Source organism: Silene latifolia, chromosome 10, assembly GCF_048544455.1.
Source record: "Silene latifolia isolate original U9 population chromosome 10, ASM4854445v1, whole genome shotgun sequence".
Taxonomy (NCBI): Eukaryota; Viridiplantae; Streptophyta; class Magnoliopsida; order Caryophyllales; family Caryophyllaceae; genus Silene; species Silene latifolia.
In genome coordinates, this window is record NC_133535.1 from 54,552,649 (window position 1) to 54,572,179 (window position 19,531).

General features: G+C 38.5%; 1 protein-coding gene and 1 non-coding gene across 2 annotated transcripts in view; one reads left to right on the forward strand and one right to left on the reverse strand.

The window, feature by feature from the left end:
- The window catches only part of LOC141607595 (uncharacterized), a 28,280-nt gene extending 10,445 nt beyond the window's left edge, over positions 1–17,835 (forward strand). Inside the window, exons 2-4 of the mRNA XM_074426946.1 lie at positions 16,763–17,151; positions 17,203–17,557; positions 17,660–17,835. Of these exons, the coding sequence (XP_074283047.1) occupies positions 16,763–17,151; positions 17,203–17,557; positions 17,660–17,835 (920 nt within the window). The remainder of the gene's footprint in view (positions 1–16,762; positions 17,152–17,202; positions 17,558–17,659) is intronic.
- LOC141610281 (small nucleolar RNA R71) lies at positions 849–955 on the reverse strand. The gene has a single exon (XR_012528184.1). It is a non-coding gene; the product is annotated as a small nucleolar RNA R71 (small nucleolar RNA).
- Positions 17,836–19,531: the final 1,696 nt, after the last annotated feature.

The window sequence follows — 19,531 nt, forward strand, 5'->3', positions numbered from 1 at the left end:
TTTGGGATCCGACCTTTACTTGCCTCTTTACTAATTGTAGAGTTGTTTGTGAAGTTATAAATTGTGTTTTGGTCTAGGTGCTCCTAACGACAAGTACTAAAAACTAAACCCCTCATAAGGGAACACGACCAAAAATGGCGCCGTTGCCGGGGACGGTGTTAACTTGATTTACATTTTCTTATATTTTTATTAGTTGTGTCTTTCTTAGCCTTGGGGAAGTAAACTCCTCAAGGTTTGTTCTAATTATTTTCGAGTTGTTTGATATTTTGCATGTCTAAAAGATCACAAGGTAACTTGTTACCCTTTGATCACGAAATTGAAAGGACTTTGACAAATAATAGAAGACTTGCTAGGAGAACTTTGAGAGGTATTGGTGAGGTTGTAGATATTCAACCAAACAATATTAGTTCATCAACCCTTTTGCAAGAGAAGGTGAGGAGAACCCAACACAAAATCCAACATAAAATCAACCCACAATGCCTAAGTTTTCATCACATTCCGTACCCACCGAGGAGAACCTACCCAATAGTACTCCCACACCACAACATCTAACCGGAAATTTTATTGCCAAATCCGCATTTATACAATTAGTCGAAAGAAGCCAATTTGGGGGGATGCCTAGTGAAGACCCTCATTCTCATATGGAAACTTTTTGCGACTATTGTGATGCAATTTCTCAAACCGGTGTAACTCAAGACCAAATCCGATGAGTCTTATTTCCTTTTTCTCTAATTGGCACCGCGAAACAATGGTTGAAAGGCCTTGATAAGGCTACTCTCGGAATTGATTCTTGGAAGAAGTTGGCTCTAGCTTTCTACAAAAAGTTCTATCTACCGGAAAAGACTAACATGCTAAGAGCTCAAATTACGGGCTTTAAGCAAAGAGATGAAGAATCCTTGTATGAAGCTTGTTAGCGATTTAAAGGAATTTGCCGATCATGTCCTCACCATGGACTTAGCGAGTGGTTCTTAGTACAACAATTTTGGAACGGTCTTTATGAAGACTTAAGAAACATTCTCAACATGGGATCAAATGGAATGTTCACCGAAGTTGATGACAATCAAACTTGGAACAAAATTGAGGAAATGGCGGTCCATAATTCACAATATAGTAGACCTCGCAAGGCTACTAGAGGAGGAAAGCATGAAGTGGACTCCATTACTCAATTGGGTGCTCAACTTAGTGCTCACATTGACACCATCAATTTGAAGTTTGAAAAAGCTATGGCTAGACTTGAAGAAGCCTTAAAATCACCAAAGCATCATGTTAATGCCATGACGGCATCTTCATCAATCCCAAGTGGGATATGTTAGAATTGTGGAACTTTGGGACATGACCAGAGTGAATGTAGGGGAACAAATGAACAAGTGAATGCTTTTCAAGCATACAAGAGTGGTACCCCTTATTCAAATTATTACAATGAAAACACCAAATTCCATCCAAATCTCTCATACAAAAGCCAAAATGTTCAAAACCCTCAACCAACATACACCCCACCTCCCATGAGAAACCAAAATCAAAGACCCTTTTACAACCAAAACCAAGGTTACCAAAATCAAAATCCATACAATCAACAAAATGACCAAGTTTTTTATGTTCAAAAAGCGGTCCTCCAAATGCAAAAGAATCAACAAGAGTTTTTCACTTAAATGCAAAAGGACAGTCAAACAAAGAAAATCACCATCAACAACATCCTAGCCCACACCAAAATGTTGGAAACCCAATTGACTCAACTAGCATCTTCAATCTCACAAAGACAAAAGGGGCAATTACCACCTCAAAGTAATCCCCCAAGACATGAAACGGTTAGTGCCATTCACTTGAGGAGTGGTACAAGGTATGAAGCACCGAAGAAGCAAGTTGAGGATGAAGTTGTGGAAGCTAGTGACAAAGAAGAAGTTGTGCAAAACTCCAAGGATGGAGAACCATCAAAAGAAGAAGTTTCAAAGAAAAATGAAGACAAGGTCAAGGAGAAGGAGCGCATTGTGATTAGACTTCCTTTTCCGAGTCGTCAAGCCAAGCCCAAATTTGATGACCAACTTGGAAATTTATGGAAATTGTGAAGAATTTGGAAGTCTCGATTCCTTTTACGGAATTAATTAATCACGTGCCGGCCTATGCAAAATACATGAAAGACATCCTCACAAAGAAGAAGTCAATCCAGAAGCTTGAGACTATCGCCTTCACTAAGGTGAGTAGTGCAATACTTCAAGGGAGTTCACCTCCAAAACTTAAAGATCCGGGAAGCTTCTCAATACCGTGTACCATTGGCGACACCACGATCAACAAGGCCTTATGTGATATAGGGGCTAGTGTGAGTGTTATGCCGAACTCGGTGAGTAAAAGGCTAGGGATAGGAGAGCTTAAATGCACCAATATCACACTCCAAATGGCCGATAGATCGACGAAGACACCATTAGGGATATGGGAAGATGTTCCCGTAAGAGTTGGGAAATTTTTCATCCCGGTGGACTTTGTCATTGTTGACATGGAAGAAGACTCCAACATTCAAATCATTCTAGGTAGACCTTTCTTGCACACCGCGGGTGCGGTGATAGATGTGAAGCATGGAGAGCTCACTCTAGAATGGGAGATGAGAGCATAACTTTCAATCTTGACAAGACCATGAGAGCTCCCCATTTGCATGAACCATGTTTTATGGTTGATCATTATAGCCGGAAGGATGATAGGAAGAAGTCGGAATTCCAATGGAAAAAGAAAGTTGATGATGCTCCATTCAAAGAGCAAGTGAATTGAAACAAAGAGAGCTTGAAAAGCTCACCAAAGCCAAGCAATGAGGAAGATGGCCTCATTGGCCAAGACAAGAAAGTGGGAAAGTTGTCTCTATCAACTCAAAAGATCTTTAGTGATCAAGTAGATGAAGTTTGTGGCCTTTGGGACGATGAGTTTGAAGGGATTTTCAATCCCTACATTGGTAATGATATCGATAAAGACCAACATGAAGGACAACAAGGGCAAATGTCTATTGAAGATCTTTATCATGATAATGAACAAGCTTTTGACTACTTTTTCAAGGTGTTGAGTAACATCAACAACACCTTGGACATGCCCCCATGACATCTCACTAAGGATGAGAGTTTGGTGGAGTCCTCCCTAAACCAACATTTGTAAATATTTATAACTCCCTAACTTGCATTTTAATTCTTACATTGCATTTTTGTCATTTTTGGATTTTTATGCTTTGATCAGGATAATTATCATTTTTGAGATAAGTGAGGGAGGACTAATGATTTAATTGATGTGTAGTGCTTTAGCTTAGTGTGGGGATAGCAATTGCCTAGGCTATTCATGCCTTAGTAGTGCCCCTACAATGAGGAACACGGGATTTGAAGAATGAAAAATGACAAGGGATATGCAAGTGCACGGATGGAACTGAATCCGGATAGACTAGGAGGAATCCGAGCGTCCTTGAGGGGAATCCGCTCGTCTTTAGTGAATCCGAGCGTCTTTGGCAGAATCCGCCCGTCCAATTGAGCTGCAAAATTGAAAATTTGGGACAATCGAAGAATCCGAGCGTCCTAGCAGAGAAGACGCTCGTTTCAATGAATCCGCTCGTCTTTGCAGAAACACGCCCGTCTTTTTGTCAGTGCAAAATAAGAAAACTTGCTGTAACAAAATCCGCCCGTCTCTGAAAGAATCCGCTCGTCCCGCAGTCGAAGAATCCGAGCATCCCAGCTGAAAGACGCCCGTCTTTAGGCGAGAATCCTGAACCCAGATTGAGCAGAATCCGAGCGTCCCGAAGGAAAAACGCCCGTCGTCCTCTGCAGTTTCGAAATGTTCGGGTGCTTTTAAATACCCCTCCCACATTCATTCCTTCATTCATTCATTCAAAACACTACCATAAACCCCAAAACTCAAAACCCTCATCCTCTCCATCACCAAAACAAGATTTCCTCAACCAAATTCAACAAAATAAAACCCAAACTTCCTTTCAACAACAATTAATCACTACTTTTCCAACAATAATCAAATCCAACCACCAAAATCTTCAACCTTTGAGTCGATTTTTGAAATACAAAGGCAAATCCTTTCATCTTAAAATCGATTAGGGTACAATTGAAAACTGAAGATTTTCAATCTTTTCTTGGTATAATCATCAATGGCAAGAACAAAAGGATCAACAAAGGCACTTAAGGCAAAGGCACTCTCAAAAAGGCAACAATGCCTTCAAGCAAAGAAAGCTTCAATGGCTATGGTGGTTGCTAGTGAAAACTTGGAAGTTCAACAACAACAAAATCCTCCCTTGGAAGCAACAACATCAACAACTCCGGAAATCGCTCAATTATCAAACTATCCGGAGGTAATTTTCATTTCTAACTCCCATAAGGATACATTTTCCAAGTATGCTAAGAAATCCATTCTACCCACCAAATTCATATGTGAAGATGCCTTGAACAAATTAAGTGTCCTTGAACAAACAAAAGCCTTCTTTGAAGCCATGGGGTTGGGAAAATTGTTTACTACAAGAGAATTTACATACCCCTCCCTTACCTTGGAATTCTTGAGTTCTTTGAAAGTGACTAAGGTAGAGACTAGAGAATACATCGAGTTCCGCCTTGCCAACGTGAATAGGCGCATCACCTTTGATGTTTTGAGTAAAGCATTAGGTCTTAGGGATACACCTCGTTATTATAAGAAGCCCGGAAAATATGACCCCGCTCCTCTTTGGGAGGCGATTTCCGGGAAGAAATTTGAGAACTTTCATGCTTGTCGCGCTCTATTAGTACACCATCCGGGCATTAGAGTGTGGCACAAGGTCATTGGGAATACTATCATTGCAAGAAAAGACACTAACCACTTTACCAAGCTCGATTGTATTCTACTTGAGTCGGCCTTAAATATTGGAAGGGAATTCACCAAGCCTTACAATGCTCTAAGGCTTTTGGTGGAAAGATGGCTCAATGTTGATTGTGGAAAGCAAGGCACCGCTTTTATCATAAATGGAGGTCTAGTTACTCTTTTGGCCAAGTACTTTGATCCGAATTTCAACAAAGATAGCGAGTATGTGACGAAAAAGGGGGTCATCTCATTGACATGGATGCGATGATTAACAAGTACAAATGGGTCACGCATAATCCTCTTGACACCAAATTTGGGTGGCTCACCAATGACATTAGATCTTTTACTTTGCCTTCCAAGATATGCCGTTTGAGTGTTCATAGAACAAACTACTTTCTTCCCCTCTCAAAGGAAGCCGAATACATCATCCGTCAACAAAGGGGTGAAATTGAAATGCCCTCCTCCTCCATTGTCACACCACCCTATCCATTCAAATATCAAGAGTTCAAACCCAAAGGTGTTGAAGCGGGCAATGACTACATGACTCTAATTATGCAAGAGATGCACAAACAAGCTTATAAGGATCAGGAAGATGCATACTTGGCCCAATATCCACCCCTCCTTCATTTAGCTAGGCAAGGACTACTTGATCCTTCATGTCCTTTGCCTAGTTGGGCGGATAGGGAAGTTTTCTTTCCAAGTGCATCTAGGGGCGAAACGGGTGACAATGAGGTTGTCGGTGATGAGGTTGTTGATGATGAGGGCATTGATGAAGAGGTAAATGAAGAAGAAGAGGCTAATGAATATGATGAAGAAAGTTATGAAGGGAGTGAGCAAGGAAGTGAAGAGGGGAGTGGTGATGAGTCCACTTCTATTGAGGAAGATGATGACAATGATGATATGGTGGAAGACTAGCAAGCTTTGGAGGCTCCTACCCTCTTGAGGTTTGTCTACTTCTTTCTTTGTTTTATTTATTTTATCTTGATCATAGTTGGAGAGTCCTAGCAACATAGAGGACTAACACCTCGGCCTCATTTTGATGTGTTCTTATTTCATTGTTCCCACTTTTGAAAATCCAAAATGACAATTAGTTTCATGCATTACATCTTGTGTGCATGAACTACCCCCAACTTTAGGACATTAGAAATAATGTATATCACGGTTTGGGGAAGTACATGCATACGCAACGGGAGGTAATCTAAATTACGCTCTCCGTCATAAACAAAAACCCATGCATCATGTAGTGTAGATTAGTATAGCTTGCATTTAGTGTAGAATTCATGCATCATGTTTGCATAATTTCCCATCATTTTGGCCATTGAGGACAATGCCCATATTAGTGTGGGGATGGGGAATTCTAACTTAACTTTTATTCAAAAATCCAAAAAAATAAAAAAATTTCGAAAAATCAAAAAAATTGAAAAATTTAAAAATCCAAAAACAAGTTCATTTCCTTTGTAGTGTAGTCTTGTATATATTGTATTTGTTCTATCCTTGTTCACATTGATCGACTACGCCACATTCGAGATAGGAGGATATTGAAGACCGCATGGTATGATCTTTCCAATCTCCTTTTTCCTCTCTATGTTAATGACTATGTGACTTTATTTTAATTGATGCGGTATAACAATGTGAACTTAGGACACGCATTTAGTATATATGTCATATTAGTTGGTAGAATCATTTGCATTAGGATGTTTATATGTTAGTTGCATCATGGCATGTAGTTTGCATGTTAGAAAATTTTGCGAAACCGTCTACTTGGGAAGCTTGACAAGTGTATATAGGCCCTAGTAGATGCTTTTTCTTCTTAAGACTTTGCTTGTTAGAATACTTGTAAAACACCCTAGGATGTGTCATACTAGTATCTTTTGACCCATGGATTAAGGCCTAGTCAAGAGTACCTTATGGTGTGATAACTCCTTGGCTACCGTTTATTCTAAGGTGACCCTTGAAACCATGCATCCATCATCCATGTTCTACCACATTTTTGTCATCAAAGGGAATGAGCAAAAAAATTGTTCAAATTTGAGTTCAAAGAAATGAAAAGTGAAAGAAAGTTTGCAAAATGCATCAAATGAAAAGAGAAGCAAAAATTGAACTCCTATGCTTCAAATATAAGGCACCCTCACTACATATGGGGTGACTTTGAAAATGTTCAAAAGAAATGCAAAGAAAAGTTGAAAGTTGTCAAGTGTTGAAAAGCCAAAAATCATAAGAAATGGCAAAAGAAAGTGTTCTCAAATGTTATATGCCACAAGAAATTGGGGGGAAAAACAACAACAAAACAAACTCCCAAAGTGAAACTAAAATATCTATCGATCCCTTTATCCATCGTATCCATTTTTGTGCATGGGAGAGAGGGGACGACCCTTCTTCTTGTCTAGGCAAGAGGGGGAATTCCGCGATCCTCCAGTGTTTCTAACACCATAGGGAGTCTATTCTTGACAAAAGCATTTAACGATTGAGGACAAAGGTACCCTAGCTTGACACAACTTGGAGGTGATTTATTGGTATCCTTCTAGGCTTAGTAGTTTGAAGAAATTGCATCTATGAAGGAGTATGTACCCTTGAATTGCTTCCCTTGTAGATAATTTCCGCCACTTAGATGAGGAAAGTGGCTATTCTTTTATAGATGCATCCATTACTTGATTTTGTGTGCTTTAATGTTTGGATGTGTCGCCATTTTGGCAAGACCCACTTTACCTTGCAAGAAGGCATCCTACCTCATGATTGTCTTGTTGTGAGTTGAAGGGGTGGAGTGAGACCCGCTAATTGTCTCATATCGGCTATGTTATTAGGTTAGTTTAAATAATGGTCCTAGTCTTTGTCACCTCTTTACTCGGGACGAGCAAAGGTTCGGTTTGGGGATATTTGATGTGACCATAATTAGAGCATATTTAGTCCCCGAATTAGCCTTGCTCCCATGCTTTTTAGTGCATATTTGGGTCATTTATTGTCTTTAGTCCTTTGTTTTGCATATTCTTTGAGGTTTTGTGTCCTTGGTAGGAAAGGAGTGCAAACCTTGGATTTTCATGGCAAAATGAAGCTAAATTGATTGAATTCAATGACCAAGCATCAAAGAGAAGACAAGATTAGAAGGCCTTTGTACATACTATAGTAGATGGGCAATGATGAGAAAAGATCCTTGCATCCCCGAGGAAATCCTCAAGGATTTTATGAAGAAAAAGGAAGAAAAGAAGAAGGAAAGAAGCTGTAAGACAATCCGGGCGGATTGTCCTCAAGACGCCCGTCCAGCACCCACAATCCGAGCGTCTTCCTCCACAAGACGCCCGTCCAAAATGCCCAGAATCCGCCCGTCTTCCCCTTCTGGACGCCCGTCCAGAATCAGCAAAATCCGCCCGTCCCGTGCCCTGGACGCCCGGATTCCCTAACAGCCTTTTCGTCTTCTACAAGCTTCAAGGAAGGATGCGCATCTTTTTCTAAGACCGGCGTCTCCCTAGAGACCGGCGATTCCTCAAGGACTTAATCGTCATTTACGCCCTTAGTAAACCCTAATTTATGTAACTAATCCCCACTATAAATACCCCATTAGTCTAATTAGAAGAGCATGTTCTTCTTAGCAATCTTTAGAGTAGTTTATCAATCAAATCTCTCTTTAATTTTATAATCAACATTTAATCAAGTTTTAATACAAGTTTCATTTCCTTAATATCTCTCTTGTTCATCCTTTGTTTTGGGTAATTGAAGATTATTTGGGTTATTATTGGGAGATTGACAACCTTCCAATCTATCATCAAGTACTTCTATTATTCTTTGCTTTATTATTGGAATCATTAGTAGGTATAATTCTCTTAATCCCTTTTTAATTATTGTTAATTATCTTCATTTATTCATCATGTTTCACTTTGTTGGTATGATTGACAACCTTGGTAGCATGTTCAACATGATAATGAGTGAGTAGTTTCCTTAGCTAGGGTTAATGAGTAATTAGGGGAAACCAACATGGGGGATGATTCATGCTTAAATTAATATGTTTTCATAGTTTATTTGCTTGCTTATTGTGATCTCAACTTATGCACATGTTATGTTTGATGAAATGTGAGCTAATGAATCCTTGCATTTTTTACCCATCACCTATCTTTTCAATGAGACTTGTAAGACATAAACCAACTCGAGTCTCATTAGACCATACATATAGTTGAGTAGGGAAGATTAAATCGACTTGTAGGTGTTGTACAATCTAATCGATTCGGCTCCGGGACCCAAACTTTCATAGGATTGTAAGATATAAACCAACTCAATCCATCACAACAATAATTGCTTGCTTATAATTTGAGAATATGTTTGTATGATCAATTCCCATGAATCCCCTAAGACCCCATGACACCCTAGTGCCTTTTATCAATTGTTTACATCCCTTTTTAATCATCTTGCTTGTTTAATTTCATTGCTATTTAGTTTAGTGATCTTCTACTACAAACCCCAAATTGTGACACCCTTAGACACCACTAGTTGCAATAGAAAATCTCATCTCAATTCCCGTCCTTTGGGATCCGACCTTTACTTGCCTCTTTACTAATTGTAGAGTTGTTTGTGAAGTTATAAATTGTGTTTTGGTCTAGGTGCTCCTAACGACAAGTACTGAAAACTAAACCCCTCATAAGGGAACACGACCAGATATGTCTATTTAATGAAGCTTAAAAGTGAGTCTTTTGAAAAATTCAAGGAATACCAGAATAAGGTTGAGAACCAACTGGGTAGAAAGGTTAAAGCACTCCGTTCAGATCGTTGTGGCGAATATCTTTCAAATGAGTTTGATCAACACCTTAAAGACTGTGGAATAGTTTTACAGTTAACTCCACCTGGAACACCTCAATTAAATGATGTGTCTGAACGGAGAAATCGAACACTACTTGATATGGTTCGATCCATGATGAGTCACACGGTAGTACCTGATTCATTATGGGGTTTTGCTCTTTTGTCAGCTGCTCTTAGACTTAACCGAAGTCCGTCTAAAGCTATCGACAAGACTCCTTATGAGATATGGAAGGGAACAGTCCCTAACTTGTCCTTTATTCGGGTTTGGGGCTACGAGGCTTATGTCAAGTTGAGACACGAGGATAAGCTCGGCCCGCGATCGGTCAAGACATAGTTTATTGGTTATCCAAAAGGAATGTTTGGTCATTACTTCTATTCGCCTACCGAACATCGAGTTTTTGTTGCGGCTAGTGCAAAGTTCTTAGAGAAAGAATTTCTCCAGAACAAGTCAAGTAATAGAACCTTCGAGTTGTCGGAGATTCAAGAACCAACAACCGAGGAACAGATGAAAGAAGATGTTCCTTCAACTCATGATACGGTTAATATTCCTCGGGAACCTAGGAGGTCGGGTAGAGTCTCTAATCCTCCAGACAGATACATTAGTATGGTCGAGGAAAATGACGTTTTGCTCCTGGAGAGTAATGAACCCGCTACCTATAAAGGTGCCATGACCTATTCCGACTCTAAGCTATGGCTTGAAGCCATGCGATCCGAGATGGACTCCATGTATGAGAATGACGTATGTGATCTTGTTGATTTACCTAACAAGGTACGACCTCTTAAATGCAAATGGCTTTATAAAATAAAGCATTCTGTAGAAGGGCAACCAGATACCTATAAGGCACGACTAGTGGAAAAAGGTTTCACTCAAGTGCACGGATTGCATTATGATGAAATTTTTGCACCCGTAGTTATGCTGCGTTCCATTCGGATAATCTTAGCGATTGCCGCTTTTCATGACTATGAAATTTGGCAGATGGATGTGAAAACCGCCTTCTTAAACGGTTATTTGGAGGAGGAATTGTACATGGTACAACCCGAAGGTTTCATAGATCCTGAAAATCCTAAGAAAGTGTGCAAGCTTAAACGTTCCATTTATTGACTTAAGCAAGCTTCTCGGAGTTGGAATCATCATTTCGACCAGGTGATAAAAGAGTATGGTTTCACTCGATCGGTCGAGGAACCATGCATATATGTCAAGTTGAGTGGGAGCAAGATTGTTTTCTTGATATTGTATGTCGATGATATACTCTTGATTGGGAATGACATTCCTCTCTTATCTTCGGTAAAAGGATGGTTGAAGAACCATTTCCAGATGAAAGATCTGGGTGAGGCACAACGCATATTGGGAATCCGTATCTATCGAGATATATCACGACGGATGTTATCACTGAGTCAGGAGTCTTATTTAGATAATATTCTTGAAAGGTTCAGCATGACCAACTCCAAGAAGGGGAACCTTCCAATGACTTCTGGGATGCATTTGAGCAAGTCTCAGTCACCCAAGACATCTGAAGGGGTTAAACGCATGAGTCGCGTTCCTTATGCATCAGCCATAGGATCAATCATGTATGCCATGATATGCACACGTCCAGACGTGGCATATGCATTGAGTATGACGAGTCGGTACCAAGGCAATCCAGGTGAAATACACTGGATGGCTGTTAAAAACATCCTTAAGTACCTACGGAGAACTAAGGATTGGGCATTGACTTATGGAGGGGATACTAAGCTATGTGCAATCGGTTATACAGATGCTAGCTTCCAAACGGATCGAGATGATTCGAAATCTCAGTCTGGATTCGTCTTTACTCTTAATGATGCTGCGGTCAGCTGGAAGAGTTCCAAACAAGAAGTTGTAGCAGATTCTACTACTGAATCTGAGTACTATGCCGCTTTAGAAGCAGCAAAGGAAGCTATATGGATGCGGTAATTCTTACAAGGACTAACCATAGTTCCTAGTTCGAATGATCCAATCACCATCTATTATGACAATAGAGGTGCCATCTTCCAGGCCAAGGATCCTAAGTCTAGCAACAAGTCTAAACATGTACATCGGAAGGCTCACCTGATCCGTGATTACGTGGAGCAAGAGGAGATACTGATTGACAAGATTGCTTTGGATGACAACATCGCGGATCCTCTCACTAAACCATTGAAATATGATAAGCATGAAGGGCACGTCATTTCCATGGGAATTAAGCGTGTTCCTGAGTTGTACTAGTTGCTTATGGATTCGATACATTTTCTTTTTCATATGCTATTTATAACTTCATCGCATTATTTCATATTTTGTATTTCATGTGGATTGTACGACAACATTGAATGCCACAAAGTGAACTGAATTACATTATATTTGTTTTGGTCCGTAATCTCCTACATGAGCTGATAACTCTGGCTATTATATTGTGAAGTTGATTGATGGTGGGTTCAACGAGCCATAAGTCAAACGGTTGGCTGATCGATCACAGATGCGAGTTATAACGATACCTTGTAGGACATTGTGACAACGTAATGGAGTCCTAAATGTTTCAAACATTCGGTGCCAGGTCGTGGATTGGACGTCCATTGTGTTCCTAGAGTCGATTCTTTTGACTATCGACTGTCTCTTGAGATTAAGGTAGTTTTTGGGTGACTTTGGTTTCTTTCTCATGATCGACCGTAACAGGAGGCTAAGCAGATTTTTACTGGGTCATTTCATCTTGTGCTTATATCTCAGGGATTCGAGTTGAAGAAAATATCCAACCTTTATCGGTTTAGTTATTTCTCGGGGCCACTCGAGGAGTTGTAATCAAAATGCATGGCCATGCTCGAATGATGATTCATTTATCAGTTAAGTTACTCTCTAGTCGGGAAAACCACTCTTGATATTGATCACTTGTAAAATACGACCTTTGTGAATACGGATTTTGCAAATTGTTTTACATTGAGTGGGAGAAATTAAGGATATGAGAATCGGTTATCGCACATACACTTGTGAGGACAAGTGGGAGATTGTTGGAGCTAGTGTCCTCCACAGTTAGTGTAATAACGTGTATAAATCTCTTATAGGTTCACAGGGTATACTTAGTATTTTATCAGTTGATTAACGTTCACTAATAACGGTTGGCTTGCTAGAAATTTGACGTTATTATCATACTGATGGCGGTGATCAACTGGTCCCTAAAAGTCACACCTAAAGGATGTGTTTGAGAGATGTGATTATATGAAAATATAATCACATTGATGCCTTATATGATTAAAAGGTAGTCTATATATTTGACTAAAAGGTTAGTCAATGTGATGATGAGTCGATTATTTAATACAATTAAATAATATCAGCTGAGACGAAATAATTGCTAATTCGTAAATTGAATATAAACTGTTATATTTAATTAATGTATATAATGTTAGCTTAAACGAATTAAGATGTTAATTCGTAATTAAACGTAAACGGTTATATTTAATTAACAAATTATAAATATGCGATATTTATAGTTAATGTATATATTATACGAAATTGTCATAATAAATGATCACAGACCGGTATTAATAAATCGACTACAAACTGTTGTGTGTGGACTTATTAAATACGTGACGATATAAATGACAATTGATAAATATACACATAATATACAATTTGACAATAACCTAAAATAAGAAGATTTTCTCCTTATTTTGGTTGTTGGTTACACGATTTTAGGAAAATAAAAGAAGAAAAATATCTTCCTCCTTTTACTCCCTTTGGACAGTTTTAAGAGGAGAGAGGAAGGATCATTTCACTTACTTGATTTTTCACCTAACACTCTCATCACAAAACCCTAAAAACTACTCTAAAATTATTAGAAATTAGGGTTTTCTTTCTAGCAAGAAAGAGGCATTTGCAAAGATTAGGAGAATATCGATCTCGATATTTTTTCTTAGGCCAAATTGCTAGGACCGGAGGTTAATTCTAATCTCTATTCTTTTGTTTATGCAATTTCATTTATGACTCGTAATTTCATATTTCATAATTTCGTTATAATCCGAATTTTCTTGATGAAATATACCGATATTCCTACAAATTAACCCCGTCACCACCAAATTCCTCAAATGATCCTATTAACACACAAATTTAATAATGATTAGATGCTAAAATACGTAACACGTCCTAAATACATGAAAAGAAGTAAAAAACTAAGGTGAAAATTAATTTCAAAATCCGATCCATAGATAGACGTTAGGTATCAACGTCCAGCACCAGCCCGCACGTTGATACCCAACGTCCCTACCAAGTAAAGATGTAACATCCCCTTCTTACCCAGCTAAGGTAATCGGGAGATGTCACCATCTCGGTTGCCGAGGCAGTGAATCAGAACTTCAATTAAGTAACATTTTATATAAATAACATGCTTAGTGATTACAAACAAGAATAAATGAATAATACAAGTCGGGACTACTATAACCTCTAATGAAATCTACAACTACTATCTCATGGTCACTCGACTCGACTCCAAAGTTCGTGCCTCGATCCGTGATCCCGCTCACTACCAAATCAAAACTTTTACTCAAACTACTCCTCATAGGACCGGAAATATCATATGGTTCATCACAAACCATCTCAATTAAAGCAGGCGACAGTTACACACAACTAACACACGTCAATTATAATAGTACAAATACTCACGACATAACATATAGACAGGAGTATGCAATGCCCAATTTCTAGGGTTACTACTAAGACTTAAATGGAGGAAAAAGAATAAATAACAACTTACAAATGTAAATAAATGAGAAAGGGTGGATCTTGAGCATAAATCTTCAAGATAAGGTGAAATCTCAATTGGATAAGGTTTGGAGGATATTTTAGAGAGCATTCTGGGTGGTGGAGAGAGTGTTTTTAGGGTTTCAATATGATGAAGAAAGCTGAAAGGAAGGTATTTATATTAAGGCCCAACACACGGAGACCAACACGTGAAAACACGGCCTGGGATTGTACACTCGATCGAGTGCTCGGTGGCAGTCGGTCGAGTACTCTGTCGTATTCAGCCAAGTGCACAGCTACAAAATCTGGGGTATTACAGACCTCCCGCCTTAATACGAAATTCATCCCCGAAGTTCCCACCCGACCTTCACAAGACACCTCTAACACTCCTCTCTACGGCCCAACAATTACCCAATGGAAAGGTCTCTACAACACATTGCACCAACTCAATGAACACGGTTAACCTCGCACGCGACTCACACTATCGCAACACTCTACCTATCAAGTTTCAAAACACCTACTACTAATCCATTAATCCAACACCGACTCCTAAGCATTATAACAATCATCACGTTCAACCAATCATCGTCATTATGTATCGCACAATACTAACACCCCAATACTAATGTCATTCAACAAGCAAGTACAACTACCAAATGAAATGTTACATTCTTCCCTCCTTAAAATGAACTTCATCCCCGAAGTTCGCTCGCACTCAACACCATCAAAGTCACCTCTCACTTACCACCCTAAATACAATCACAATTATACACAACTACAACCTTACTTTATGATTTCATTCCTTTCAGATAAGCAATACCACAAGTACTCCAAATAAGTAATACCGCAAGCGCCACCAATACTTTTAATCATATCAACACTTAAGCATATTCTCGATCCTACCACTGAGTTCCATCATGTTTCGTGCCTAGTAATACCTCAATAGCACAATTAACAAACGATGGTACACTACAAAACATCCACTCCGTACTATATCCACATCAACTTCCGTTCATTAATATCGTCCTGTTCCACCGATAACAGGTTATTTCCTTAATATAAACATCTATAGCTACTCCCACATGAAATATTCTCTATAAAAATTTTCATACCTCCAAACATACCTCTCACAGCTCACGGTTTACGACAAAATTCTCAGAATAATCCACTCGGTTAACCTTTCACATTAACACTCAAGCACATCCTCCGTGACACACGCACCTACCCCAACTACATAACACACATCCTAAGATTCTTGCACAAAAATGAGATCCTCCGGAGTTCTTTTTATTATTACTAACCTTGCCCATCCATTAACATGACACTCATTCCCAACACTCCACTCTTACTATCCAAACAAAATACTATGGACCCCATGTAGCTTCTACCTCAAAACAATACATATTCCGCTACCTACTTGTCACTACATGTCTATGAAGGATTCATCCAAGTCGAGCTCGTAAGCGCTACAACAACTATGCCTTATTAACAAACATCTATGAAATATATTAACACAACCACCATAATTAAAAATTCCACTTCATCATATATATATATATATATATATATATATATATATATATATATATATATATATATATATATATACACACTCTACTCTTTCATCCATAAACAGGAAATTACAGATGCACATAACAGTACGGAAAACATAATACAATATGACAATAATATAATAAACATAATGTTTTAAAATTCGTTTCACAACCATCCTATCTCCTCCTCCACAACCGGTGACGGCATCACAATACCGCCACCAACAACCGCATCTTAGTGCGAAACACAATAGTCACATTGATATCCATTGCACTTTATACAATCTCATGGATGTTTCACAGCATAATTAGAAGACAACTTTACAAACAACATCTATACTACCACTCATACGGTCGGAGTCTCACACGACCACTTTCACACTTCGTAATTATATACTTAAATTAAGCGGTTATACTATATAACATCAAGTGATCAAAATACCTCAATAACATAATTGGACAAATATGCACTACATATCACATTCTCAATGTCGTACCCGCGAGGACCAATATTGGTAGTACTTAATCCACAACTATATATCGTAATTATTAAAATTAAAATTCATCAAATTTAAATTGCAGCCGACAACACTATATCCTTACCAGATTAATGCTACTTTGATTACACTCATTCAAAAAATAGATAGACCAGAGAACGTGAAGCATTTCAGGCCCATAGCCTGTTGCAATGTCATTTATAAGACCATCTTCAAGTTACTTTGCAACATGCTAGATGCTATTCTTCCTGACTTTATTAGTAGGAACCAAGGGGCTTTTATTCAAGGCAGGAGTATACTTGAGAATATATTGATTTGTCAAGACCTGGTGAGACTATATAATTGAGGGAACTGTTCACCTAGGTGTATGTTTAAGCTTGATCTTCAGAAAGCTTATGACTTTATAGAATGGAGTTTCATTGATCAAATGTTGGTGGCTTTACAGTTCCCTAAGAAGTTTAGGATGTTGGTTATGGTTTGTGTTACTACTCCAACCTTTTCTTTGAATCTCAATGGAGCAACCTTTGGCTTCTTTCATGGAAGGAGGGGTTTGAGGCAGGGGGATTTCATTTCCCCCTTACTTTTTACTATTTGCATGGAGTATTTATCAAGAGTTCTGGAGTTTGCCACACAAAAATGGGAGTTCAGATATCATCCACTCTGCAAGGGGCTTAAACTGAACCATTTGCTCTTTGCAGATGACCTACTGCTATTTTGTAGGGGAGATACTACTTCTATTATGCTGATGTTGAGAGCTTTCTCCACCTTTTCTGCTACATCTGATTTGAAAATCAATGTTGCTAAGTCTTAGGTTATTTTTGTTGGTGTATCTGATACTGTGAAACAGGATATACTTCAGATTTCAAGGTTTACAGTGAGAGTGTTACCTTTCAGGTACCTTAGGATCCGAATTCAGGCTGGGAGACTGACAAGGCAGGATAGTAACATCCTTGTGGAGAAAGTAATTGCCAGAGTGAGGGGAATTGGAGCTCAGAAGTTGAGCTATGCTGGTAGACTGACACTGAATAATTCTGTGTTAAACACTTTGCACAACTACTGGTCATCAATTTTCCTTATTCCTAAAATGGTTATTTATAAAATTGTTGCAGTATGTAGGAACTATTTGTGGGATGGGGGTACTGAATATCAAAGAGCCCCACTGGTGGCATGGGATCAAGTCTGCTGCAGCAAGAAGTTAGGAGGTTTGGGTGTAAAAAATGCTGAGTTATGGAATATAGCAACCGTAGGGTAGTTGGTGCACTGATTTTATATTAAAGCTGATAGACTGTGGGTTCAATGGATAGATCATATCTATTTAAAAGGAGCTGAATGGGCTACTTATGTTCCTCCTGCTGATTCCAATTGGAATTGGAGAAACATATGCAAGGTAAGGGATAGGAAGGATGCTGGGTATGTGAATAATTCTTGGATGCCTGATCCTAAAAGTTATTCTGTTGGTTCTGGTTACTGCCGGCTGTAGGGAATGCACCCCCCTGTACCATGGTATTCTGAGATTTGGGATAACTGGTGTGTCCCTAAACACTCGTTTATTGGATGGCTGATCAAACAAGAGGCACTCAATACTAAGGAAAAGCTTTACAAACTCCACTTAGCTGCCAATGATTGTTGTGTCTCGTGTGAAGCAGGGACTGAAACTCATTTGCATATTTTTGCTGACTGTCCTTATAGTAAATAAATTATAGAAAGGATTGAGGACTAGTTGCAACTTAAACTGGACCAAGGCATTAATCAAGGGACTGTATTGCAGAAACATTCTTGTAGAATGGCTAAACTGGCCTGTTGGTACTATATTTGGCTTGAGAGAAACAAGTGTAGGATTGACATGAAGCTCACTAAACCTAATCATATTGTGAAGGAGATTCAGAAGCTGGTTCATGCTAGACTGAAGCATTTCATTGTATTTCCAATACTGAATATTGATAAAAACTGGGTTCAACACTTAGATATCCTTTGCTGATTGGCAGGATGATATGTGTGGACTTAAAACTATGTAATCATTGATTTATCTTGATCTTTTGTAATGAAAGCTTATATTTAACCAAAAAAAAAATTCTTTTAGAATTCCAAATCCTTAATTACATAATCAGCTTTCGATGGACCAATCTCATTTCTTCATCTTACAAAATAACGCTCCCCAAAAACCGACATCGGTGCAATAACATGACCACCGTTCATCACATCACGTGTATACAAGAACTCTTTAGTGGTTTCACCACCAAACTTTAATAGAACTTTCCTAGATACCTTCCACCGCCTATTACTTAAAATCGTCCCTACTCCATGTAATTGCTCACCTCAAAACTTCATCATTCCATTCCCAAAAATTCCTTATAACGTATCGTGTCACAAAACTTGACGAACCTCTAACTCACATCTCGTTCTAATACCTTCTTATATTCTTGTTTCATAAATCCTTATTATCATCTATTCAGTTCGTATCAATCCTTAAATCCAATTTACACTTTCTAACAACTATTAACAACTCATGTTATTACCCCCACTCAACTCTTTGATACCTCAAAAACTTCCTTATCATTCCAAAATCCAAATCGTAACAATTTACCAACAAAAATTCCCAAATCATACTCAATAATAGTCACCCTCATATGTCCTTCAAACTTCATTCACTAACTATAAGTCCAAACAACCACCAAGTATCTAACCTTGATTACACACCACTCATCATTCATAAGTTGCCTCGTACCATCAACTCACTTAGGTCAAGACTTGGTATAAACTAAATCTCTCCATAGTATTTCCATTTCCCAAACATAGGCTATATATTAATCCACACTCCAACCCTTCATTTTAATTCTTCAATGCACCAACACTTCTAGACGACGAAGTAATACTTCCTTGAATACAAAATATCAATACTAGTATAAAAGACTTCTTCCTCAAAAGTTCATTAGTTCATTATTACCTTTTCATATCTCTCAATTTTCATGCTCTACCTTGTCAACATACACTCATATAAAACTCATTTATATACACCATTCCATTCTCCACAACACTTACACCACCAATTAATCAAGCCCAAACAAAGCGATATTCAACATTGTAGTCGTTATCAAGGTTCTTAACACAATTAAACTAAGAAAAAACCATTAAATCAAAACTTTGGTATGAATGTTGGGCATTTTCGAAACTTGGAG